The following is a 22,533-nucleotide window of genomic DNA, read 5'->3' on the forward strand; positions in this document are numbered from 1 at the left end:
TCAGACACTTGAAATGTGGATACTATAAATAACTTAATTTTAAGTTTTACTTAAATATTCATATGTGAATAGCAGCTATTATATTGGACAGTGTAGTTTAGACTATTTGTGAAGGACAGAGTGTGGATTTTATGTAAGGTCTTAGTCCACAGCAATTCTATCTTTCCTGAGAACAAGGTTTACTATCTCCTTCTGGCGCTGGTTTCTCTATTTCTGGCACCTTGAGATATCCTTCTTTTTCTCTTTTTGACATAAAAAAAACCTGACATACAGTAAACATAACATATTTATAATGCACAATTTTCATTAAGTTTCAATATATGCACACACTGCGAATTTACCACCAAGGTCAAGATAACAAACACACTCATCACCTCCAAAAATTTTTTTATGCCCCTTTGTAATCCCTCTCTTCCTGCCTCTCCTTACACCCTCTCTTCCTGGGCAACCAGCTTTCTGTGATTAATCAGTTTGCATTTTCCAGAATTTTATATAGATTAGAATCATAGAGTAGGTATGCTTCCAGGTACTTTTTTGTCTCACCTCTTCCAAAACCAAGTAAAATTATCCTGCGATTCACTATGCTAATTATGTGTATCAACTGCTGAGTAGCATTCCATTACATAAATATACCACATCTTGTTTACCTATTCAGCTGTTGGTAGAAATTTGGCTTGTTTCCAGGTCTGGACCATTATAAACAAAACTGCTATAAACATCTGTATACAAACATGTTTTCATTACTTTTGGGTTAATACCTAGGAGTGGCATGACTGGACCATATGCATGCAGGTATGTCTAACTTTTTAAGCCAAATTGTTTACCACAGTGCCAATATCATTTTATATTTTTACCAGCAGTGTATGAGAATTCCAGTTGCTCCACATCTATGACAACATTGGGTAGTGTACGTCTTTTTAATTTCCAGTCATTCTAATAGGTGGGTAGTAGTATCCCATGATGGTTTTAACTTGCATTTCCCTGTTAGCTACTGATGCTGAACATTTTTTCGTGTGCTTGACATCCAGGTCTTCTTTGGTAAAGGAACTGTTTAAATATTTTGCCTATGTTTAAAATTGGGTTGTTTTGTTATTATTGAGGTTCTTATTGTTTTATTTATTTATTTGCTTATTTATTTATTTGAGAGAGAGAGAGAGACAGAGAGAGAGGGTCTGAGAGAATCAATCCCAAGCAGGCTCCACACCCAGTGCGGAGCCTGATGTGGGGCTTGATCCCATGACCCTGGGATCATGACCTGAGCCAAAATCAAGAGTCAGATGCTTAACTGACTGAGCCACCCAGGCATCCCTAACTATTACAGAGTTTTAAGAGTTCTTTATATGATCTGGATACAAGTTTTTTATCAGATATATGAATTGCAAGTATCTTCCTCCAATCTGTGGACGCTCAATGGACTGAGCCGCCCAGGCGCCCCCAGTGACCAGCAGTTTTTAATTTTGCTGAAGTCCAGTTTACCATTTTTTTCCTCTACAGACTGTATATTTAGTGTCAAAAAAATCTTTGCCTAACTCACAGTTGTAAAGATTTTCTGGTTTGTTTTCTGCTTTAAGTTTGAAATTTAGGTTTCTGATTCATTTTGAACTGGACACATAATAGAAATAAGCAGTAAAACCAAAAGCTAGTAGACTGTCAAGAAAAAAAAAGAGAAAAAACACATATTACCAATATCAATCAGGAGAGAGACACAGATCATACATACATTTTAAAAGGTTAATAAGGAAAAATGTTATGAATAACTTTATGCCAATAAACTTGGTGACTTCAATGAAACAAATTCCTTAGAAGAAGCAAATGATCAAAACTGACTCAAGAATAAGCAGAAAGCCTCAACAGTCTAGTAAGGAAGTTGATTTCATAGTTTAAAAATTTTTTAGTGTTTTATTTTTTAATTTTTTAATGTTTATTTCTGAGACAGAGAGAGACAGAGAATGAGCGGGGGAGGGGCAGACAGAGGGGGAGACACAGAATCCGAAGCAGGCTCCAGGCTCCCGCACAGAGCCCGATGCGGGGCTCGAACCCACAAACCGTGAGATCATGACCTGAGCCGAAGTCAGTCGCTCAACCAGCTGAGCCACCCAGGCGCCTGTTTATTTTTTGAGAGACAGAGCATTGAGTGGGGGAGGATCAGAGAGAGAGGGAGACACAGAATCTGAAGCAGATTTTGAGTTGTCAGCATACAGCCCGATGCGGGGCTCGAATCCACGAGTTGTGCAATCATAGTCTGAGCTGAAGTTGGACACTTAACCAACTGAGCCACCCAGGCGCCCTTATTTTATAGTTTAAAAACTTTAATTAAACTTAATAAAAATGGAAAACTTCTGCTCTTCATTTTATTAAGAAAATGAGGGGCGCAGAGTGGCTCAGTCGGTTAAGTGTCTGACTTTTGATTTTGGCTCAGGTCATGATCTCATGGTTTGTGAGATCGAGCCCCGTATTGCGCTCTGTGCTGACAGTGCAGAGCCTGCTTGGGATTCTCTCTCCATCTCTCTCTCCCCCACCCCTGCTCATGTAGGTACATGTGTGTGCACACTCTCTCTCTCAAAATAAAGAAAAAGAAAATGAAAAAACAAGCATTTATATTAGGATGATTAAAAAAATTAATGATAAAGGACTAATATCTAGAATATATAAAGAAATATTGCAATACAGGAACTCTTTTAAAAAACAGGCAAAAAAAAATGTGAAGAGATACTTTAGCAATAAAATATATAGACGGTAAATAAGCACATGAAAAAAATGCTCAAAATCATTAGTCACTAGGGAAATGCAAATTAAAGCACTACTTCAGTTATTTCTATTTTACCACAATATAAACCTATATGATCCTCTAATTAACACAGTTACTCACCTAATACCTAAAAGTATTTAATGAATTGAAATGAGATATGAGTGATTAGTTGTGACGGAAAAAATCCTGTAGTGTTTCTGAGCATGTGTGCCAAGATAGGTCTGCTGAGAGAGTTTTAATTAACTGATTATCTATAATAATAGCAAGTGTTTATATACTGCTGGAGGATAAATAAACTACTGTTTCTTGTTTAAAAACAACACTGGGGCACCTGCGTGGCTCAGCTGGTTAAAGCATCCAAGCCTTGATTTTGGCTCAGGTCATAATCTCACAATGGTGACATGGAGCCCTGCATCAGGGTCAGGGTCGGGGTCAGGCTCCAGAGCTGGGTGTGGAGACTGCTTAAGATTCTCTCTCTCCCCTCCCCCACTTCCACTTTCTCTCAAAAACAAAACAAAAACAAACATCAATAACAACACACACATAATGAGATGCCACTATATACCCACCAAAATGGCGAAATTAAAAAAAATAACAATACCAGGGGTGCTTGGGTTGCTCAGTCAGTTAAGCATCTGACTCTTTATTTCAATTCAGGTCCGTTCATGGATTGGGCCCTGTGGGCCCTGCATCAGGTTTCATGCTGAGGGCGCAAAGCTTGGGATTCTCTCTCTGCCCCTCTGTGTCACCCCGTTCTCTCTCATAGAAACAAACAAAAAAAAACCTTAAAAAACTCACAAGAAAAAAAAATTTTAAGTTTATTTATCCTGAGAGAAAGAGAGAGAGAGAGACAGAGAGAGACAGAGAGAGAGAGACGCAGAGCCTGATGTGGGGCTTGATCTCACGAACTGCGAGATCATGACCTCAGCCCAAATCAAAAGTTGGAACGCTTAACCCACTGGGCCACCCAGGTGCCTTAACAATACCAAATTTTGAAGAGGATATGGAGCACCCAGAGATCTTAGTGGGAATGTAAAATTATGTGAACACTTATGGATACAAATGTTGATGGCATCTTTATTCATAATAACCCAAATCAAGAAAAACTATCCATCCACAAATAAATTATGCAACAAAAATCCTTCTGATACACATATTAACATAGATAAATCTCAAAACCATTATATGAGTGAAAAGATAACAGAATGATCCCAATTATATAAAATTCTAGAAGAGCAAAATTTATCATAACAAAAACTCAGTTCGTTGTCTGGATGTTGGGGATTGATTGCAAAGGGGCATGAGGGAACTTTTTGGGGTTAATGTAATTATTATCTTGATTGTGATGACAGTTACATTATGTTAAAATGAACACTTCATTATTTGTAAATTGTATCTTCTTAAAGTTGATTAATTTTTAGATTTCTAATTCTAGTTCCAATGTTTTTTGCATTCAACTACTATAAATTATACTTTGTTAATTTAGACAAACTTAGGCAATTTGGCCTCACATCAAAAGGAAAAGACTCAGGATAGAACTTCCTAGGGCTGATTAAGCCCTCATGAGTGGCTCTCTGACTTACCTGTCACTGTAGAGTTTTAGAAGGTGAAAGCAGACATCTTGAAGTGGTCTCTGTGAATTTTTCTCCTCCTCTATCACACAGCCAGAGCCTTCTAGGTATGAAGGAAGTGGGGAGCAGGCATAACTCTCAGCCTCAGAAGAATTCTGAAGGGAAGAATTTGGTACAACAGTACATCAGCTGCTACTGTGTTTCATTAGATGTGATCCTGTCTCAATTATACTACTTACACACATGTATTACGAATGATGACACCCTGGGACGCCTGGGTGGCTCAGTCGGTTAAGCGTCTGACTTTTGGCTCAGGTTATGATCTCGCAGTTCATGAGTTTGAATCCCAAGTTAGGCTCTGTGCTGACAGCTCAGAGCCTAGGGCCTGCTCTGGGTTATGTGTCTCCCTCTCTCTCTGCCTCACCCCCGCTTGTGCTCTCTCTCAAAAATGAATACACATTAAGAAAAAAAAATTTAAGGATAGTAACACCCTAATGGAATGTGTCAAGGATCTTAAACTTAATTTTGAGTGGTGACATAGCCTACCTGTCTTCAAGGGACTATCAAAGACTTTGGATAGCTCTCACTAATCCTCCTACCTTTCTTGTCACAATTCTTATTACATTCAGTTTCTTTAGTGTTCTCTTTCTCCTGACATGTTTATCAAAGATAATAAACATGGACAGTAAGAAAAAAAAGCTGAAGAAATTATGGCTTTAAAAACATTAATAATGGGGTGCCTGCCTGGGTGGTGCAGTCAGTTAAGAGTCCGACTCTTGGTTTTGGCTCAGGTCATGATCTCACGGTTCATGGGTTCAAGTCTCAAGTAGAGCTCTGCATTGACAGTGTGGAGGCTGCTTGGGATTCTCTCTCCCCTTCTCTCTGCCCCACTCCTGTTCGCGTGCTCCCTCTCAAAATAAGTAAATAAACTTTAAAAAAATATATAAAAACATTAATAATATTTTAACTCCAACACTGTCAAGGCATATGAAATATGATGATATTCAGAGGCAAATTTTTCAGGCCTGGTGATTTAGGACTATACCAACTTGAGGTTGGGCTATATCTCAAGGAATTCCCAAAGGAATAAGACAGCATTAGGAATAAAGAAAAACCCTCTCTCATCTGGGGGCAGGAAAACAGCTTTAAGAAAGTCAACTGTGGATGGGAATGCAAGCTGGTGCAGCCACTCCGGAAAACAGTATGGAGGTTCCTCACAAAATTAAAAATAGAACTACCCTACGACCCAGCAATTGCACTACTAGGTATTTATCCAAGGGATACACGTATGCTGTGTCGAAGGGGCACATGCACACCAACGTTTATAGCAGCGCTATTGACAATAGCCAAAGTATGGAAAGAGCCCAAATATCCATTGGTGGATGAATGGATAAAGAAGATGTGGTATATATATACAATGGAGTGTTACTTGGCAATCAAAAAGAATGAACTCTTGCCATTTGCAACTAGGTGGATGGAACTGGAGGGTATTATGCTAAGTGAAATTAGTCAGAGAAAGACAAATATCATAGGACTTCACTCACGTGAGGACTTTAAGATACAAAACAGTTGAACATAAGGGAAGGGTAGTAAAAATATAAAAACAGAGAGGGGGACAAAGTATAAGAGACTCATAAATATGGAGAACAGACAGAGTTACTGGAGGAGGTGTGGGAGTGGAGATGGGCTAAATGGTAAGGGGCATTAAGGAATCTACTGAAATCGTTGCATTATACACTAATTTGGATGTAAATTAAAAAAATAAAATTAAAATTATAAAAAAAAGGAAGAAAAGAAAGAGTCAACTGTGGAAACATCATACTAAATAAAGTAGAAGCAGACACTTGGGGAAGTTCAAAAGTAACCCTGTCTAGAGGCAGGAGAAAAGGAAAGTTTCCCATCAGATTTCCTGGGTCCATTTCAATTTTAGAGTCCTTTCAAAAAAAGGAGTTAAGAAAAAGTATTATGAAGTGTAACTTGATGGATTTTTTCTCTGCAGTACTTTTCTGGCAAAATGAGAATGCCCGCCATGACACTTGGTTGGCTCTACTGGACACAAATACCTGAAATGCTTCTTCGTACATGCTGAGTGCCCTGGAAATGGAGGCTGTCGGTGGAAGCAAATACCAAAGATGGACAGCCAGGGAGCGTTTCCAGTCCAACTGTGAGCACACGTTGATTTGCCTCTCTTCGGAGACCTGCCATACCTGCAGGAAACAAAATCATCATCATAGCTATGTGTTATACATCATCTTGTTACTCAGATCTCCAAGTCACTCACTTATTCCAGTAACACTTTATTTTTTAAGTAATCTCCATGACCAATGTGGGGCTCAAACTCACCACCCCAAGATCAAGAGTTACATGCTTTACCAACTGGATCAGCCAGGCACCCCTATTTAAGTAACATTTTAAATGAACTAGATTAGCAGTGTTAATGATCCAAATATAAAATACACAGTTCTTTGGGGGCAGGGTGGATTTAGACAACAGGTGTTCGGAGATGAAAACCACTGAGAGTGAAGAGGAGGTCTTCTCACTGCCCACAGCTGATGTCTTATAAAACTTTAAGATGTGCATAAATTCTGACCAGCTATTTCATTTTTGGAAAGTGATTATCAAGATGTCAACCAGGCAGGCAGCAAATGGAGAACTGGCTTAAAATAATTATGGTGTATCATCCACAAAATGAACAGAAGTGGGTTTTAAAAAGAGTGATGCTACACAACATGGAAAAATGTCCATATACGTAAGTGTACTGCTATGTATAATTGATTTTATTTGAATGTACACACATGTGTAAATACACACATATATACACACATATATGTTGATACAGAGTTAAAATATGTCTGGAAAGACAGACTACAAATTATTTACCTTGTTTACCACTATGACAAGGGATAAGGTGAATTTTAATGTTTTAATTTCAATATAACCAGTTTTTGGTTTTGTACATGTTGTACATGTTATACCTTTGTAATCTGAAAATACTTCACTAAAATTTAAAAACAAGTTGCTTAGTTATATGTGTAACAGTGTAAAATTTACAAAGATAGCTTTTTCCCTTAACCTCAAGCCATCTTGAATTTATGAGAAAATTTATGCAAATGTACAAGAAAAGAGGAAAGTACCGGTTTTCCAGCCAACAAGGCAAAGATCCGCAGTCTCTCGTCCTGGATGAAAGAGTTAGCCTGGAGCTGATGCCAATCCACCAGCTGCATGGTAAGCAGCTCCCGGATCGACTGGCTGCCCACCAATTGGGATAAAAGAAGGGCAAGACGATGATCACCTATAAGAGAAACAAAACTCTAGTGATCACTGAGGATTTACAGACTTGGGGAAACACTAGGTATTATCTTATTTCTTCTAGCCCTCAGGAGGGAGAACTTGACACAGTGACTGCTTTCTGCAGTAGTAACAAAATACTGACCACCACCATACCATTTTCTGCCTGGGCAGAAAATTATTCAGAGTACTTTAACCTAAATTACATAGACTGTACAGTATACAGAGTTCAATTATAGATCTACTATTACTTCTGTGACCCTTCATCTGTAAAATGGAGGAAAGTATCATCTGATTCAAAGGCTTACAGTGAAAACTGAGATGACATAATTGAAAACATGCCCAACTAGAATGGCACTGAGGAATGGCCAACTGAAAGCTAGAGAAAAAGCATATGTGCATGGTATAAAAAGAATCGCTGAGTCTTTCACTCTCATAGGTCCAATAATCTTTTTTACTAAAAATTAAGTACAAAGGGCTGAGGCAATAAAACAATTCTAATTAACCAGAATGTGAGGGGATAGAAATTCCAGTTTATGAAAACTTCCAGTTAAGATGTAAGTTAAGAGAAAAATGCTTTGTTTCACCCCTTCTGACCTGGTAAAGTCAACAATCTTTCTCCTTTCGTTTGTACATATGGGTCAGTGCTTACATGTCTATATAAACTACCATTCTATCAGAAACTGAGGCTCTCATCTCAAAAGAGTTTCCTTCACAAACGAGAGGGGCCTGAAGGAAAAAAAAATCATGCATCAGGAATACATTTGGAAATGTGCCAGGCCAAGTGGTCTCTCTGTATATAGGTAATCAAGGCATGACTGGACTATGATTCAGGCAGTAAGTGCTGTAGCTCACTTGACCATGAGCTGCTAGTATTCTAGGTGAAAAATACTAAAAGGAAAAAAGAAAAGATTATTTCTATGTATCTACAGAATCCCAAAGAGAGGATTTACTGGCCAGGATTTATAAATATTCTGGGTCACCAGAGATGGTCAAGTTCAAAGCTTGATATAATCCATTCATTTAGATCCTCTCTTTGCTTCTATCACACAACCAACCAATCAGCTTCTGCCCATCCCTGACTTTTCACATAGATTTTCCCATTGATGAGGACATATACAAAGCACGTAGCAGGATCCTAGGGTACTTCCTCAAGTCAATTTTAGTGTATGGTGCAAGGTAAGAATACAAATTAATCTTTTGCATGTGAATATCCAACTATCACAGCATTATCTATTGAAAAGACCATACTTTCCACATTTAAATCATCTTGGCACCTTTGTCAAAAATCAACTGAATCTAAGTGGAAGGGTTTTATATTTAAGTCTCACTTCTATTCTACTCTGTTGTTCTATGTTCATTCTTATACCAGTACCACATTGTCCTGACTGCTGCAGCTTTATAGAAGTTTTGAAATTAGACAAGTGTTGAGTTCTCTGATTTTGTTCTTCTTTTCAAAGACTGTTTAGGTCTTTTACATTTCCAAATAAGAATCAGCCTGTTAATTTTTGCAAAAATGCCAGTTGTGGATTTTGATAGAAAATGCACTGAATGTACAAATTAATTTGCGGATAACAGACATCTTAACAACACTGAGGTTCCCAATCTACCAGTGGTTCTCAATCTGAGTGGTTCTGCTCTCCAGGGAACACTTGGCAATGTCTAGAGATATTTTTAGTTGTCACAACCAAGGGTAAAATACTCTTATGGGTAGAGGGCAGGGATGCTGTTAAGTATCTTGAGATGCCCAGACAGCCTCTACAACAAAAAATTACCAGCCAAAAATGACAAGAGTGCTGAACTGAGATGTATTCCATAAATGAGGAATGTGTTTCCCCATTTATTTAGATCTTTATTTCCTCAGCAATGTTTTATAATTATAGTACAAGTCTCATTTTTGTTACATTTATTCCTTAAGTATTTTATTCTTTCTGATATTATTGTGAATGCAACTGTTTTTCTCACTTCATTTTTCGATTGCCTGTTGCTAATACATAGAAATAAACTGAATTTTGTATACTAATCTTGAATCCTGAGGTCATGCTGAACTAGTTTATTTAGTCCCATTACCTTTTCTGTGGATTACTTAGGACTGAACTATATACATACAGAATCATGCCATCTTTTAATAAAGACAGTTACATCCCATCCTTCCTCATATGTATGACTTTTTTGCTTCTTTTCCTTATGTGATTACACTGGCTACAATATTCACCACAATGTTGTACAGAAATGGTGTTCCCAATCTTAGGGTGAAATTGTTCAGTCTTTCAACATTAAGTATGATGTTAGCTATAGTTTTTTTGTACGTGTGCTTTGACATCTGGGTAATAATGTCATCATGGAATGAGTTGGAAAGTGCTCCCCTCTATTTGCTGAAAAGAGTTACAGAGGATTGATATGACTTCTTCTTCAAACACATGATAGTGTTCACCAGTGAAGACATCTGGATTAGCTTTTCTGAGTGAAGATTTTTAATTACTAATTCAACTTCTTTATTTGTTACAGATCTATTTAGATTTTCTACTTTTTCTTGAATTAGTTTTGGTAATTTATATCTTCCTCGGAATTTGTCAATGTCACCTAAGTTGTTTAATTTGTTGACACAGAATTTCTCATAGTATTCCCTTTTCTGTAGGGTTAGTAGCATTTTTGTTTGTTTTTTATTTTCATTCTTATTTGTTGGTAATTTGTCTCCCTCCCCACCCCCCCATGATCAGTGTAGTTAAAGGTTAACTTTCTCAATCTTCTCAAAGAACTAATTTTTGATGTTACTGATTACTGTTTTTTTCTTTTTATGTTGTCATTTTCATTGATTTCTGTTCTAATCTAATATTTCCTCTCTTCTTCTACCTTTTGGTTTATTTCTTATTTTGCTGATTTCTTAAGGTAGAAGCTTAGGTTATTGATTTGAGGTCTTCTTGTTGGGTATATATAAGATAATATTGATAACGTTCACAAATTTTATGTTCTTGATATTGTTTAATTGTTCTATCAATTATTAAAAGTGGAGGTAGTAAAGCGAAAGTTTTTAGTAAGCTGAAAAGTACTGCCTTGGCAGAAGTTTAACCTTAAAATAAGAAAAAAAAAGGAGGAAGAAGTAGAGTTTATGAACAAATAAATCTAAGGACCTGACTTCCGGCAGTCCTTAAGATCCTCTTCTGCTATACACATATGCATTGGTAAGCATAACTTTGTCTCTTTAATGATTCATAATCTTTTTAGCTTTATAGAAGCCCAATCCTAAAGACAAATTCTCTCTGTACAAAAATATATGAAGACCACAAAGGCACTGAGCTAAACATGTAGTGACAGTGGAATGCAACTGGCCATGTATATAAGTTCTTGATTCTAGCTTTTCCTATGATTTATTCCTTATAATCCCCAAACTGGCCAAGTCCCCCCCAGAATAAATCCAGTTGATGGCTCCAATTAGTTGGTTTCACGTAAGATAAGTTTCAGTAACAAAGTCTGATCAGAGATCTACTTATATTAAATTGAACTATACCATCCTTTATTTTTACCAAGATTTGTGTCTGAAGTACTTGCTGAATGCCTCTCATTAGTGCAAGAGGAAAAGCAGAAATATATAATGGGAAGACCTTTAAAAAAAAAAAAAACAACCAAACAATAACCCAGAAATTAAATTTAATATTTACCTGAATGAAATAAAGTGAATTAATCCAAAATGCGTATGTTTCAAAAGTTCAGAGTACTGCTTATTGTGGGGAAGAAAAAGCCTAAATGTCAAAAAAAAGGAGTTCCCTAACATCTATACATAAATGAATGCTGAGAAGCATTTGACTATAATGCCTATATTATAGGAGATGAAAAGAACACAGTGTGTGTATGTATGTGTATATCATATATAGCATATGTATATATTATAATGTGTATATATACACATATTGTGTGTGTGTGTGTGTGTGTGTGTGTGTGTGTATGTAGTGGGATACCACCTTTGAAAAGTTTACATTCATATATGCTTTGTGTACACAAATTCTAATATACCTAATATATTACAAAGTAAATAGTCCAAGTACAAGCTGTATACTGAAATGTCTACTAAATGCTAAAGGATGCAGGTGATTTGTATTTATTGCTTTTTGCTTATCTGCATCTGTAAATCCATTTGTAGCATACAAAATTAAAATAACTTTAATTTCATAAACGTAATGTTTAACGTAGTTTTATAAAAAAACTAGAAAACACAATCCCTATTCTTGAGGAACCAGCAATATTCCTGGGAAGTTTATTATTAATTCAGGTTAGAAGACAAAGGCGTATCTACAATTAAGGGGTAGGGACAGTGAGTAGCACAGACAGGGGTGCAGAGAGGGACCATATGCCCTACCTGACTGCTGGGCCAGAGAGCAGGCCTCACTGATCCTCTTGCCTGTGAGGTAGCTGAAGACAGCCTCCACAGGCTTGTCTTTTCGGGTTAAGGAGACTTCCTCCTCAATTTGAGGTGCGGCAGTATAGGATAGCCAGCGAGAGAAAGTTCTTCTTCGCTCCAGAATCTGAATGTATTCATTGGGTTCATCCAGCTGGCTGTCAGTCTCCTTCAGGTGGCCCCATAAGGCTTCACATAATGTCCATGCTAGGCTCCAGTGCTTCACAACTAAAGATGGGACAGGAAAATAATAATATGACATAAAGTCAAAGTAACTACAGAGAGGACATCACTCTAATGGTGGCATAAAAACACATAAATTAATAAATACCCCAAACAACCACTCAAGCTGATTTCCCTGAATCTGTTTTTGGCTCACTCTGCTGTGTTTTACAAGTCCCAGAGGTCTGTAGTGTAACTGCTTGTTCACTCCATGTTCCTGTGGTACTTGTTATAACATATGTAACTCTATGCTCTTTTAAACCAGTTCCTCTAGCTCAATTATGGCTAATATAATCTCAAATGACAGAGAAAAGTCCTGTAACTTGATTAAATTCTGTTTACAAAATGCTTTAAGAAATAAGAAGTGCTGGGGTGCCTGGGTGGCTCAGTCAGTTCAGTGTCCAACTCTTGATTTCGGCTCTGGGCTGACCGTGGAGCCTACTTGAGACATTCTTTCTCTCTCGCTTTCTCCTTCTCTCCCTCCCTCACTCTGTCCCTCTCCCCTCTCCTCTGTCACTTGTGCTCTCTCTCTAAAATAAAGAAAAAAAAATTTTTTTTAAATTTTTAACATTTATTTATTTTTGAGAGACAGAGAGAGCACAAGCAGGGGAGGACAGAGAGAGAGAGAGGGAGACACAGAATCCAAAGCAGGCTCCAGGCTCTGAGCTGTCAGCACAGCGCCCGACGCGAACTCAAACTCACACACTGTGAGATCATGACCTGAGCTGAAGTCAGCCACTTAACCAACTGCGCTGCCCAGGCACCCCAAGAAAAAAATTTTTTATTAAAAAATATGAAGTGCTCTAAAAACTTGTGAGAGAGTATTCTCTCCTGTAAGAGGCACAGCCTAACATTTACTGAGCCTAAAATGACACTATTCGAAAACACTTAAGAGTAAAGCCAACTCTGAACTTCACTATCCACAGTGGTTATCATCTTCATTTTACAGATGAGGAAATTGAAGTAACTTGCTCAAAGTTATAGGCAAAATGTAGTAGAGCCAAGATTTGAACCCAAGTAATAAATCCAGCTCTATACTCTTAACTACTATTCATATTGCTCCTCAAGAAGGAAAACAAGACGGAAGCACTGTTTACCACTAAGCCAAATACAAGTATGCACTGGGAAGACGTCTCACATGTTTGAAGTGATGATGAGACAACTGAAGCAAACACAAAGAAATTAACATACACAATTCTCAGAATTTGTGGCATATGACAGTCTAAAATAGTTGCCATTTTTCAACATTTTTACATGTTGAAATGTTATCAAACATGTAATTAAGTATAATTTTTCTACTATTTGAAATAGTAGGTTCCCAAATTAGAAAAGCCTGTTATCAAAGTATTGGTTTAGAAAACCATGGTCACAATAGTTATAGAAAAGAGAGGTTAAGAGGGAATTTATGAACACTAAAATTGTTGGGAAGAACAAAAGGGACTTAAGCTGGACATGGAAGAATGGGTAGGATTTAGAAAAGCAAGAAGGAAGGGCACCTGGGTGGCTCAGTTAAACGTCTGACTCTTGACCTTGGCTCAGGTCATGATCTTGTGGTTTGTGGGGTCAATCCCCACGTCAGGCTCTGTGCTGGCAGCGCAGAGCCTGCTTGGGATTCTCTCTTTGACCCTCCCCTGCTGGCATGCACTGTACTCTCTCTCAAAATAAACAAATACACTTTAAAAAAAAAAAAAAGAAAGAAAGGAATGGCTTTCTCTCCCTATGTTCTCAGAATGGAGAAAGGAATGGAATTAAAAAAATCCAAGGAATTTGGCTGCAGTTCCTGTGAACAAGGACTCATATATTAAAAGGCAGAAGAGTAACTGTAAAAAATGTTATCATTTCTTCTTCCTTGGGATTTTGCTCTTTGCAACTCAACTACACACAAGTGTGAACTCAGGCATCCGCCCACTACATTGCCATAAGGAAATCTGTCCTCCTATGAACACATGCTTCTACTCCAGTTCCTGAAACATCAAAGGTTAGATAGACATAGTCCATACTCACTTTGTGCTTCCAAAAAGTCTCCAGATGCTTTCTTAACCCAATTTGCATAGTCATGAATGACAGCAACTCCTGGATTAGGGACAATGAGAGGACACAGCTCATCTACATGGACAGTGCTGTGCTTTAATTTGAGCTCCAGAGGTATTTGGTATAACTGCAGGTCTTCATCTGGCTTTTGTCTCAAACTGAGTTTTTCCAAACGAACTTTGAATGGAGACTCTGTTAGGCTACAAGAGCAAATGACAAGACAGAAAATGAAGATAAGACAGATGCTAGAATTTTCCTACAAATAAACCTTTATTTTTATGATTCAAAGAGAATGCAAAACATTCACCTGTGATTTTAAAGTAACTGTGTTCCCTAATGTCAAACTATAATGAACTTATCTGCTGTAGAATGAGTAAACAAATTATCTGGCCCATGCATTCAGAATCCAAAGGCTTCTTAAGGCCAGGTTGTAACAAGCACGGGAATCAATGCAGTTAGACTTTGAGCTGGCTTCAACATGTATCTACATATTATGAAATCCAAGGACCAAAAGCCATTGTTGGGACACTGATTTCTCAAATTATACATAGTGAGGGATCAAAAGTTGTGAGGCTAAGGTTATAGATACTGTAAAACTGACTCTAAATTAAGATGAGCATATAATCAATCTCACCTTGATCCAATTTTAAGATTGATAGTAATAACTTTCAAAACATGACATCATGTATAACCTAGATTAGGATCAACATTACTAATTGTGAGGTTCAAGAGAGCTATTGTTTTGTATTTCTTCAAAGTTAACTTTAAATACCAAGCATTATAGGTGATCACAGTCATTTAATCTGTAGTAAAGACAGCACAATTTGTTATAAAGAGTAAACAGGAAAATGTTATATATTTTGCACAAAACTGTATGCATATTGGTTAATAACTACCAGAACTGTGTATGCATATGTATGTGTGTGTATAGATTATATATGTGTATGTGCACATATGTATGTGTATAGATTATATATGTGTATATGTATACTCAACACATATATAAAGTATACAGAACTAGAAGTACACACACATAAATGTTAATAGTGGGGATTATGTAGTAATAACATAGCATACATAGCTACCAGATGTCTTTTTTTAAGTAAGCTCTATGACCAATGTGGGGCTTCAACTCATGAAGCCGAGATCAAGAGTTGTATGCTCTACTGACTGAGCCAGCCAGATGCCTCTATCAGATGTCATCTTATTTCCAGATACTTATGTATGAATTATACCCAGTTTATACATTCACCTTACCAGGTCCAAGATATGGGAAATGTGCTTAGTTGAGAAAATACCCCATATATATATATATTATATATATGTTATATATAATATATATTACATATAATTATATTATATATATTATATATAATATATATTTTATATATACACATATATTACATATATATTATATATATAATATATATACATATATTACATAAGTATATATATATATAAATCACAAATATCTAAGTGAGAAAATAGGAAAAAATGACTAATGCAATAAAAAGGATAAAACCCAAGGAATGCTGCAGCATCAGCTTTGGGTCTGTTAAATTTCCAATTAAAGTTTAACCACTAAGTATTATACTCTTCATACCTTGATGTTACAAATGGAGTTATCTTATTAATCGGTTTGGTTTTTAATTATACAAAGATCTTCTGGTATCTAAAACTGTATTAAGAACAGGGGTACCTGGGTGGCTCAGTCAGTTGAGCATCCAACTTTGGCTCAGGTCATGATCTCATGGTTTGTGAGTTTGAGCCCCGCATTGGGCTTACTGCTGTCAGCCCAGCCCACTTTGGATCTTTTGTTCCCTTTCTCTCTGCTCCCTGCCCTCCATGTGCTCTCTCAAAAATAAACAAACATTAAAAAAAAATAAATTAAAAAAAAAACTACACTAAGAGCATATCTAGAAAGATCACCAAGGTCTAGAGACTTTGGGTCTTCTGATAATGAAAAATTTTTTCTCACCTACCAAATTGCTTTTCTCAAAAACCATAAAGAAAATGTGACTCACGATTTAACAGCTACTGGATTAGGCAGGAATCCATATTCCATAGAATCGGCATTTTGATGATTTTCCAGTTCATGACAGCCACTCAGCTGTTCTCCACTATTAGCAAGAGTCCAGTTGGGGCCCCAACCAACTCGAAATGAGCGTCCCATAAACAGAGCCATATCCATCAAGAGTTTCCCCTTGCCATAGGTGACAGACTTTTCAAGAGGGACTAGGCCTGGTTGTCTACGTGTACCCACGGTTTTCAACTGAACTTCAGGGGCTGGGCTGGGCACCGTAAACACAGAGGTGAGGGGTGGAGGGACAGACCAAGGGCATGTGGATGGAATATTCATCAAAGACGTTGCTCTGGGGGTGCGACATTCTTGTACAGAGGCACTTGGTGAAAGAAAAGCTCCACTAGTAAACTTTGATTGTAGTAACCCACCAACTGAAATAGGGGGAAAAAAAAACTATTAGAAAATACAGTCTCTATTGCTTCTTGAACAGCAATCATCAGTGAGGCTGAAATTACAGTTTTTCCAAACCAATTAAATCAGATATAGATGACAAGAGGCAAGTCATAATCTGTGGAATACTGTTTCACCAGGAAACCAAGGCAGGAATTTGTGATGATGATGCCACAACAATATTAACATTTATAACAAACACTATCACTACTACTTAAAAAAAAAATTATTTAACACTTATTTTGTGAAAGACTCTGTATAAGTCATTTGTATACACAGTTTCATTTCACCCTTTAATAACTTCATATAAACAGCACTATTATCCCATTTTATAGGTAGGAAAACTGGGCTTTGAAAAGTGATTAGTCCAAATCCACAAAGCTACTAATGGCAGGATTGAGAGATAACCCAGGTCTGACATCAATGGTCATGCCCTTTTCAGAATGCCAAATGCAAACATTTCTTAGTCCAAAGAAAAAGCTTAATAAGATAAAAATACAAATTGCTACCACTCCAATGCTCATGCTAGACTCCATGAAACAAAAACCTATGGAGGTACCTTGTGCCTTTCAGAAGGACAGTTCTTATTACTATTATATTGCCTGTTTTCTAAGAGGTAGAGGTAGTTATTGAAGTACAAGTGCCCATTAGAGAAAAGGTTGTTATGTTTAATTGCTTTATTAGTTAACATATTTTTAAAACGGGTTATTAAGGGCACTTGAAAGAAGTGAAAAATAAAGTTTTTAAGGCAATATAAACAAATCTCTTCCTAGTAGTTCCTCTGGCTTTTAAAACATTTTGAGATTACACGTGCTTATGTCCTTTGTTCATATTGATACTCTACTTCCAATCCCACAAGAAGAAAAAAAGGGAAAACTTTAAAATCAAGTATCACTTTCCTAGGAATTTGGCAAGGTTTAGGAAAAAGCAGAAATCTGACGAGTTTTATGCATTGTAAGAAGCAACATTTGCCCCCAGGAGGCAATAAAATAAGGACAGTATGAGGACTGCACAAAATTGTACAGTGCAGGTCAACTTGGTCATTCCTCTAAGATGTGATAAAAATTAGGAAATCTGATCTAGTCCACATTCATAAGCAAATAAAAACATAACCTAAACAAAACACAAATGCTTTGTTCTCCATACAACTTCTACATCTGCAACAATAAAGCACATTACGGTTTTTAAAAACCGGCCCCACCTAACATATTTAGAAGAGTACATTTCCTCTTGGCATCCTTATGTCATATGCCTTTAGGGGGATATTTGCTAGAGAAGCTGACTCAGCTTAGAAGAAGATATGTGAAAAGCAGGACTTTACAGCTTTCTTGTAAAATAGCATCACTTACAGTACCTAAAGAACGGGATTTTGACGAGTGGGATGCTGAAATGGGGAGTCTGGGAGAACAGATTTCTTGAGAAGTATCTGTCTTAGAAGGAAGGTGACTGAAGCGTTGATCCATGACCATATCTACATCTTCTTCATCAGCAAGCAATGATGCTTTCATGATCTAAAAAGGCAATATCTATAGAATGAATGTGTTCCCTGGAATCCAAAGGCCATAAAAGAAAAATGCAGTTTACAACAACCAGTAAATTGCTCTGCCTGAAGGCTGTGTCCAGAGCTACTATAATATCGGTGTGGCTGCATGTGCCTGAGGAATTTAAGTTATAGAACATTCCTCTTATATCTAGAGTCCCACCAAAGTCTGGCACACAGCAATTGCTCACCTGTTTACAGGATGATTAACTTTGAAAATAAGACAAAGGCTAAACTTATAACATGCCAAAAGGCATAGGAAAAAGAAATTGAGACAGAGTTTAAAGAAACCTGTTATCTACTAGGCTATTAAAACTTTTATGGAGCACTTTTGAGAGCCTCAAAACCACCCTACAGAGAAAAATCTGTGCTCACAGATGTTAAATGACTCGCCTAAAGTCACATAGTAATAGTTATAGAACTCGGATTAGAATCCACGTGTTCTGAATCTCAATATAGCTTTCCCTCCCAGAACGGAAAAATGAGGCCCAAATATGGACCATATTCTGGTTTTTCTTCATTCCAATGACCACTCAATGCTCTTCAGTAAATAATCAAGGAAGAGGCCTGATTAGATGCAAGGGAGATAAACATTAGTTTGGCTTCCTGTTGTAGTAAGGGTGGGTTAGGACTTCACCTGTAAGACATGTGGATTAATTCCCAGTGAAGATGCAATGTGTGTTGAGGCAGACACAGGTTCCTGATCCTCAGGCACGCACTCTTCTAACACGGAATCCAAAACTGGCTCCTGGGTGATATCTACCATGTCACTGTCCAGTTCCACAACCCTCCCTAACTGCTCCACCTCTGGGCTTTGGCTCTGTAGACAGCAGAAAGATCAGGGAAGCAGCATTAAATTATACCAAATAGACACAGAGCTTCTATAGTTATTCAGAATATGATATTGTAATACTAGATTCTGTCCATTCTAAGACAGTGTGAGGTAACATATTTGCTAAAAAGGATTTAGGAATAATTACCCCAAATCCCCCTATATGTACTTGAGATCCAAATATGGATACATGAAATCACCCTTTTGTAATATGTTAAGGTCTGGTGTCTGGAACGTAAGCCCCATACTGAACAAATGGTGGTCTTCAGACAAAGATTATGCCTTACCTGATACAGCTAGCAAATATAATTTTCTGATATACACAGGGTGACCCTGCCCTCACATTGCCTTGTAGCCAGAAGCCATTGGGAAAAGAGAATAAAAGGTACAAATATCAAAGTCTCAAGTAATTTTCCATTTTTTTTTATCTTTTCTGTGACTAAATCCTAAAGGTTAGCTGGAATCCACATATGCAGTACCATGTAACATATGAGGAATGTCTACCCTAATTTCCCAAAAGGAAAAAACAAAGTAATATTAGAAACATTTTTTTTTTTTTTTTTTTTAAGTAGGCTCCACACCAGGGCGCCTGGGTGGCTCAGTTGGTTAAGTGTCTGACTTCAGCTCAGGTCATGATCTCATAGTTTGTGAGTTAGAGCCCTGCAATGGGCTCTGTGCTGACAGCTCAGAGCCTGGAGTTTGCTTCAGATTCTGTATCTCCCTCTCTCTCTGCCTCTCCCTTGTTTGCACTGTGTCTCGGACTATTTCTCAAAAATAAACAAACATTAAAAAAACCCTGAGATCAAAAGTTCCACGCTCTACCAACTGAGCCAGCCAGGTAGCCTCTTAGAAACAATTTTAATTTAGGAATAATTCCTTTATGTTCAAATTCCAAGAGTTATATTTACATTTACTAAGGAGTTTTCAAGATATACCCATGACTAACAGTTAATGATTTGAAAAGGTAAATAACTCATCAACCTGAAGCCCACTGTAAAATAACCATTTCAGTACAAATTAAGTTGTCCTAAACTTGCATATTACCTGGTAAAATGGTGACAAGTGGCTAAGCCAACTTATGAAACATTCTCAAAATCAAAAAGTTTTACCACTTATTTTTCTTATCATGGTATCATTTATAGATTATTAATCTTCCAAAATTTTTGGCTTATCTTCCTAAGTGGCCTATTTCATGCTAACCCTCAAATAGATGCTAATGTGTAAAAGGTAGTTTAAAAAAATAATTTCATGGGGCACTTGGGTCAATTGTGTGTCTGATTCTTGATTTCGGCTTGGGTCATGGTCTCACGGTTTGTGGGACTGAGCCCCATGTCAGGCTCTGTGCTAGGAGCACAGAGCCTGCTTGGGATTCTGTCTCTTTGCCCCTTCCCTGCTCGTGCTCTCTCAAAATAAATCAATAGACATTAAAAGTAAATAAATAATTTCTTGATTACTTTGAACAAAGAAACAATCATTAGTGTAACTTTTTCAACTTTATTTTTAATGGTCTATTAGCTATTCCCTTGCATTCCTTTAACACTTATCCTTACTGAAAGAATGACTGCTCTCATTTATAAGTGTAGAAAAACTGAACTGTTGGATGCATAGGGAATTGCAACTGAAGATATGAATATTCCCGAAGGACAGCTCTAACAAAACTAGATAATGATGAAAGGCAAAAATGATAACTCTTTTTTTACCTACTGTAGAGGCTAAAGGCAAGTGCGACTACCTTTATGCTCTACAATTCTGGAAAAAAATAAAATAAAAAGTAGCCCTGGTCACAATGCTCCCATTTACAAGAATTATGGGAACACTCTAACTCCAAAGGCTCCCTAGTATATTAGAGTTTTTAACCAATTCACTTTAGGAAGCTATTAAACTACTCCATATCTTGTGTGTCAACCTATCAGTTAGAATACCCTCCCACTGTTGGGTTCCCATTACATTCTGTCTAAACCTGTTTTTTATGATCTATCATGATATACTATAAATTCTTGCATATGTGATGTCTGTCCCACCATATTGTCAAGGCTTGAAAACAGAGATTACGGCCTACTGTTTTCTGTATCTATCACCAAGCACATTTTAAATTCAACATTCATCATTTTGTCAAATCTACTGCCTAGTGTAGTGCCTGGCATACAGCAGAAAGGGCAGTTAATAACCATGAAAGAACAATGAGTGAGGATGGGTGGGAGAAAAGGAAAAAAGGAGAGAATGGTTTCAACTTACACTACTCAACGAAGAAATAACAGCAGCAAGAGATGTTCACTTAGAACACTTTAAGGCAAAACGAAGGTATTTCATCAAGTAACTCGAATGGAGACCTAAGGGACCCAGCATATTTTTCAGAAGTATGCTAAGTAAGGATCAAGGTTTTATTTGCTCCACTCTCATGCACAGACTTTAAAGCTCTGAGGTATGGTGTAATAAGTAAGGGAGAAGTGAATTACTAGAAACTATGAGGAGCTGGGAAGCTCTTAGAACCATTAGTGAATGTTGTTAAAGTGAATCTAAGCAACTGCAGTAAACTCCCCCAAAAGATGCCTGTGTACTTATTTTCTGATCGATCTTGGGAGATCAGGTGCTTCTTCAAAACCAGTCCTGGAAAGAAAAGTAGACTAATAATAATAATAATAATAATAATAATAAAGATGGCTCAGAAGGAATTGAGGAAGTTAAAAAAAAATAGGGAGTCCTTGTGAGATCTATGGAAAAGAAAGGCAAATACTGGGAAAAGCAGCTAAATGGAATATTCCTTTCATATACTGTAATCTCTTGAAAGTAGATCTTATTTATGTCTAAATACCAGCACAGTACATTATAAATCCTAAGTACACAGATAATTTCTGTAAAATGACTGTCTTTTTAGATACATGGAAGGTGAGATTTCATCACTGAAACCTTCAGGGATTTTAGAAACCTTCACTTTCCACCTCAAGAGAATCTTTCTCATACAAACAAAGCTGCCAATACCCTAAAGATAAAACATGTCTTAATCCAGTAGATAAAGTAATTCAAGTTAGGTAAAGTAAATCATGACACCTTTTATTCAACAAAGGGTAAACAACCAATCCACGGTCAAACAGGTATTTAAATAATTCATACTGTCCTCGCCAAATAGTTTAATATAGTATACCTATTACCATTGCCAGCTTCCAAAATAGCTTTTATTTTTTTTAATGTGTTTTTAATTTATTTTTGAGAGAGAGAGACAGAGAGAATGGGAGACACAGAATCTGAAGTAGGCTCCAGGCTCTGAACTGTCAGCACAGAGCCCAACATGGGGCTCAAACCCATGAACAGTGAGATCATGACCTGAGCCAAAGTCAAATGTTTAACCAACTGAGCCACCCAGGCGCCCCCAGAATAACTTGTTTTCTAACTGCAAAGAATGTTTTATATTCATTTGGCTGGAAAATCAGCCTTGT

At 37.1% G+C, this 22,533-nt stretch overlaps 1 protein-coding gene across 7 annotated transcripts in view; it reads right to left on the reverse strand.

Moving 5' to 3' along the window:
* Positions 1-22,533, reverse strand: part of NUP98 (nucleoporin 98 and 96 precursor) — a 114,381-nt gene that overhangs the window by 14,066 nt on the left and 77,782 nt on the right. For all 7 annotated transcript variants that reach the window (XM_042958461.1, XM_042958462.1, XM_042958464.1 and 4 more), the window contains 8 exons: positions 18,905-19,087; positions 18,082-18,238; positions 16,279-16,708; positions 14,228-14,454; positions 11,963-12,229; positions 7,455-7,612; positions 6,384-6,527; positions 4,333-4,475 (listed from right to left, as the gene is read on the reverse strand). In XM_042958461.1, coding sequence (XP_042814395.1) covers positions 4,333-4,475; positions 6,384-6,527; positions 7,455-7,612; positions 11,963-12,229; positions 14,228-14,454; positions 16,279-16,708; positions 18,082-18,238; positions 18,905-19,087 — 1,709 coding nt within the window. The remainder of the gene's footprint in view (positions 1-4,332; positions 4,476-6,383; positions 6,528-7,454; positions 7,613-11,962; positions 12,230-14,227; positions 14,455-16,278; positions 16,709-18,081; positions 18,239-18,904; positions 19,088-22,533) is intronic.

This window comes from Panthera tigris, chromosome D1 (assembly GCF_018350195.1).
Source record: "Panthera tigris isolate Pti1 chromosome D1, P.tigris_Pti1_mat1.1, whole genome shotgun sequence".
NCBI classification, from domain to species: Eukaryota; Metazoa; Chordata; class Mammalia; order Carnivora; family Felidae; genus Panthera; species Panthera tigris.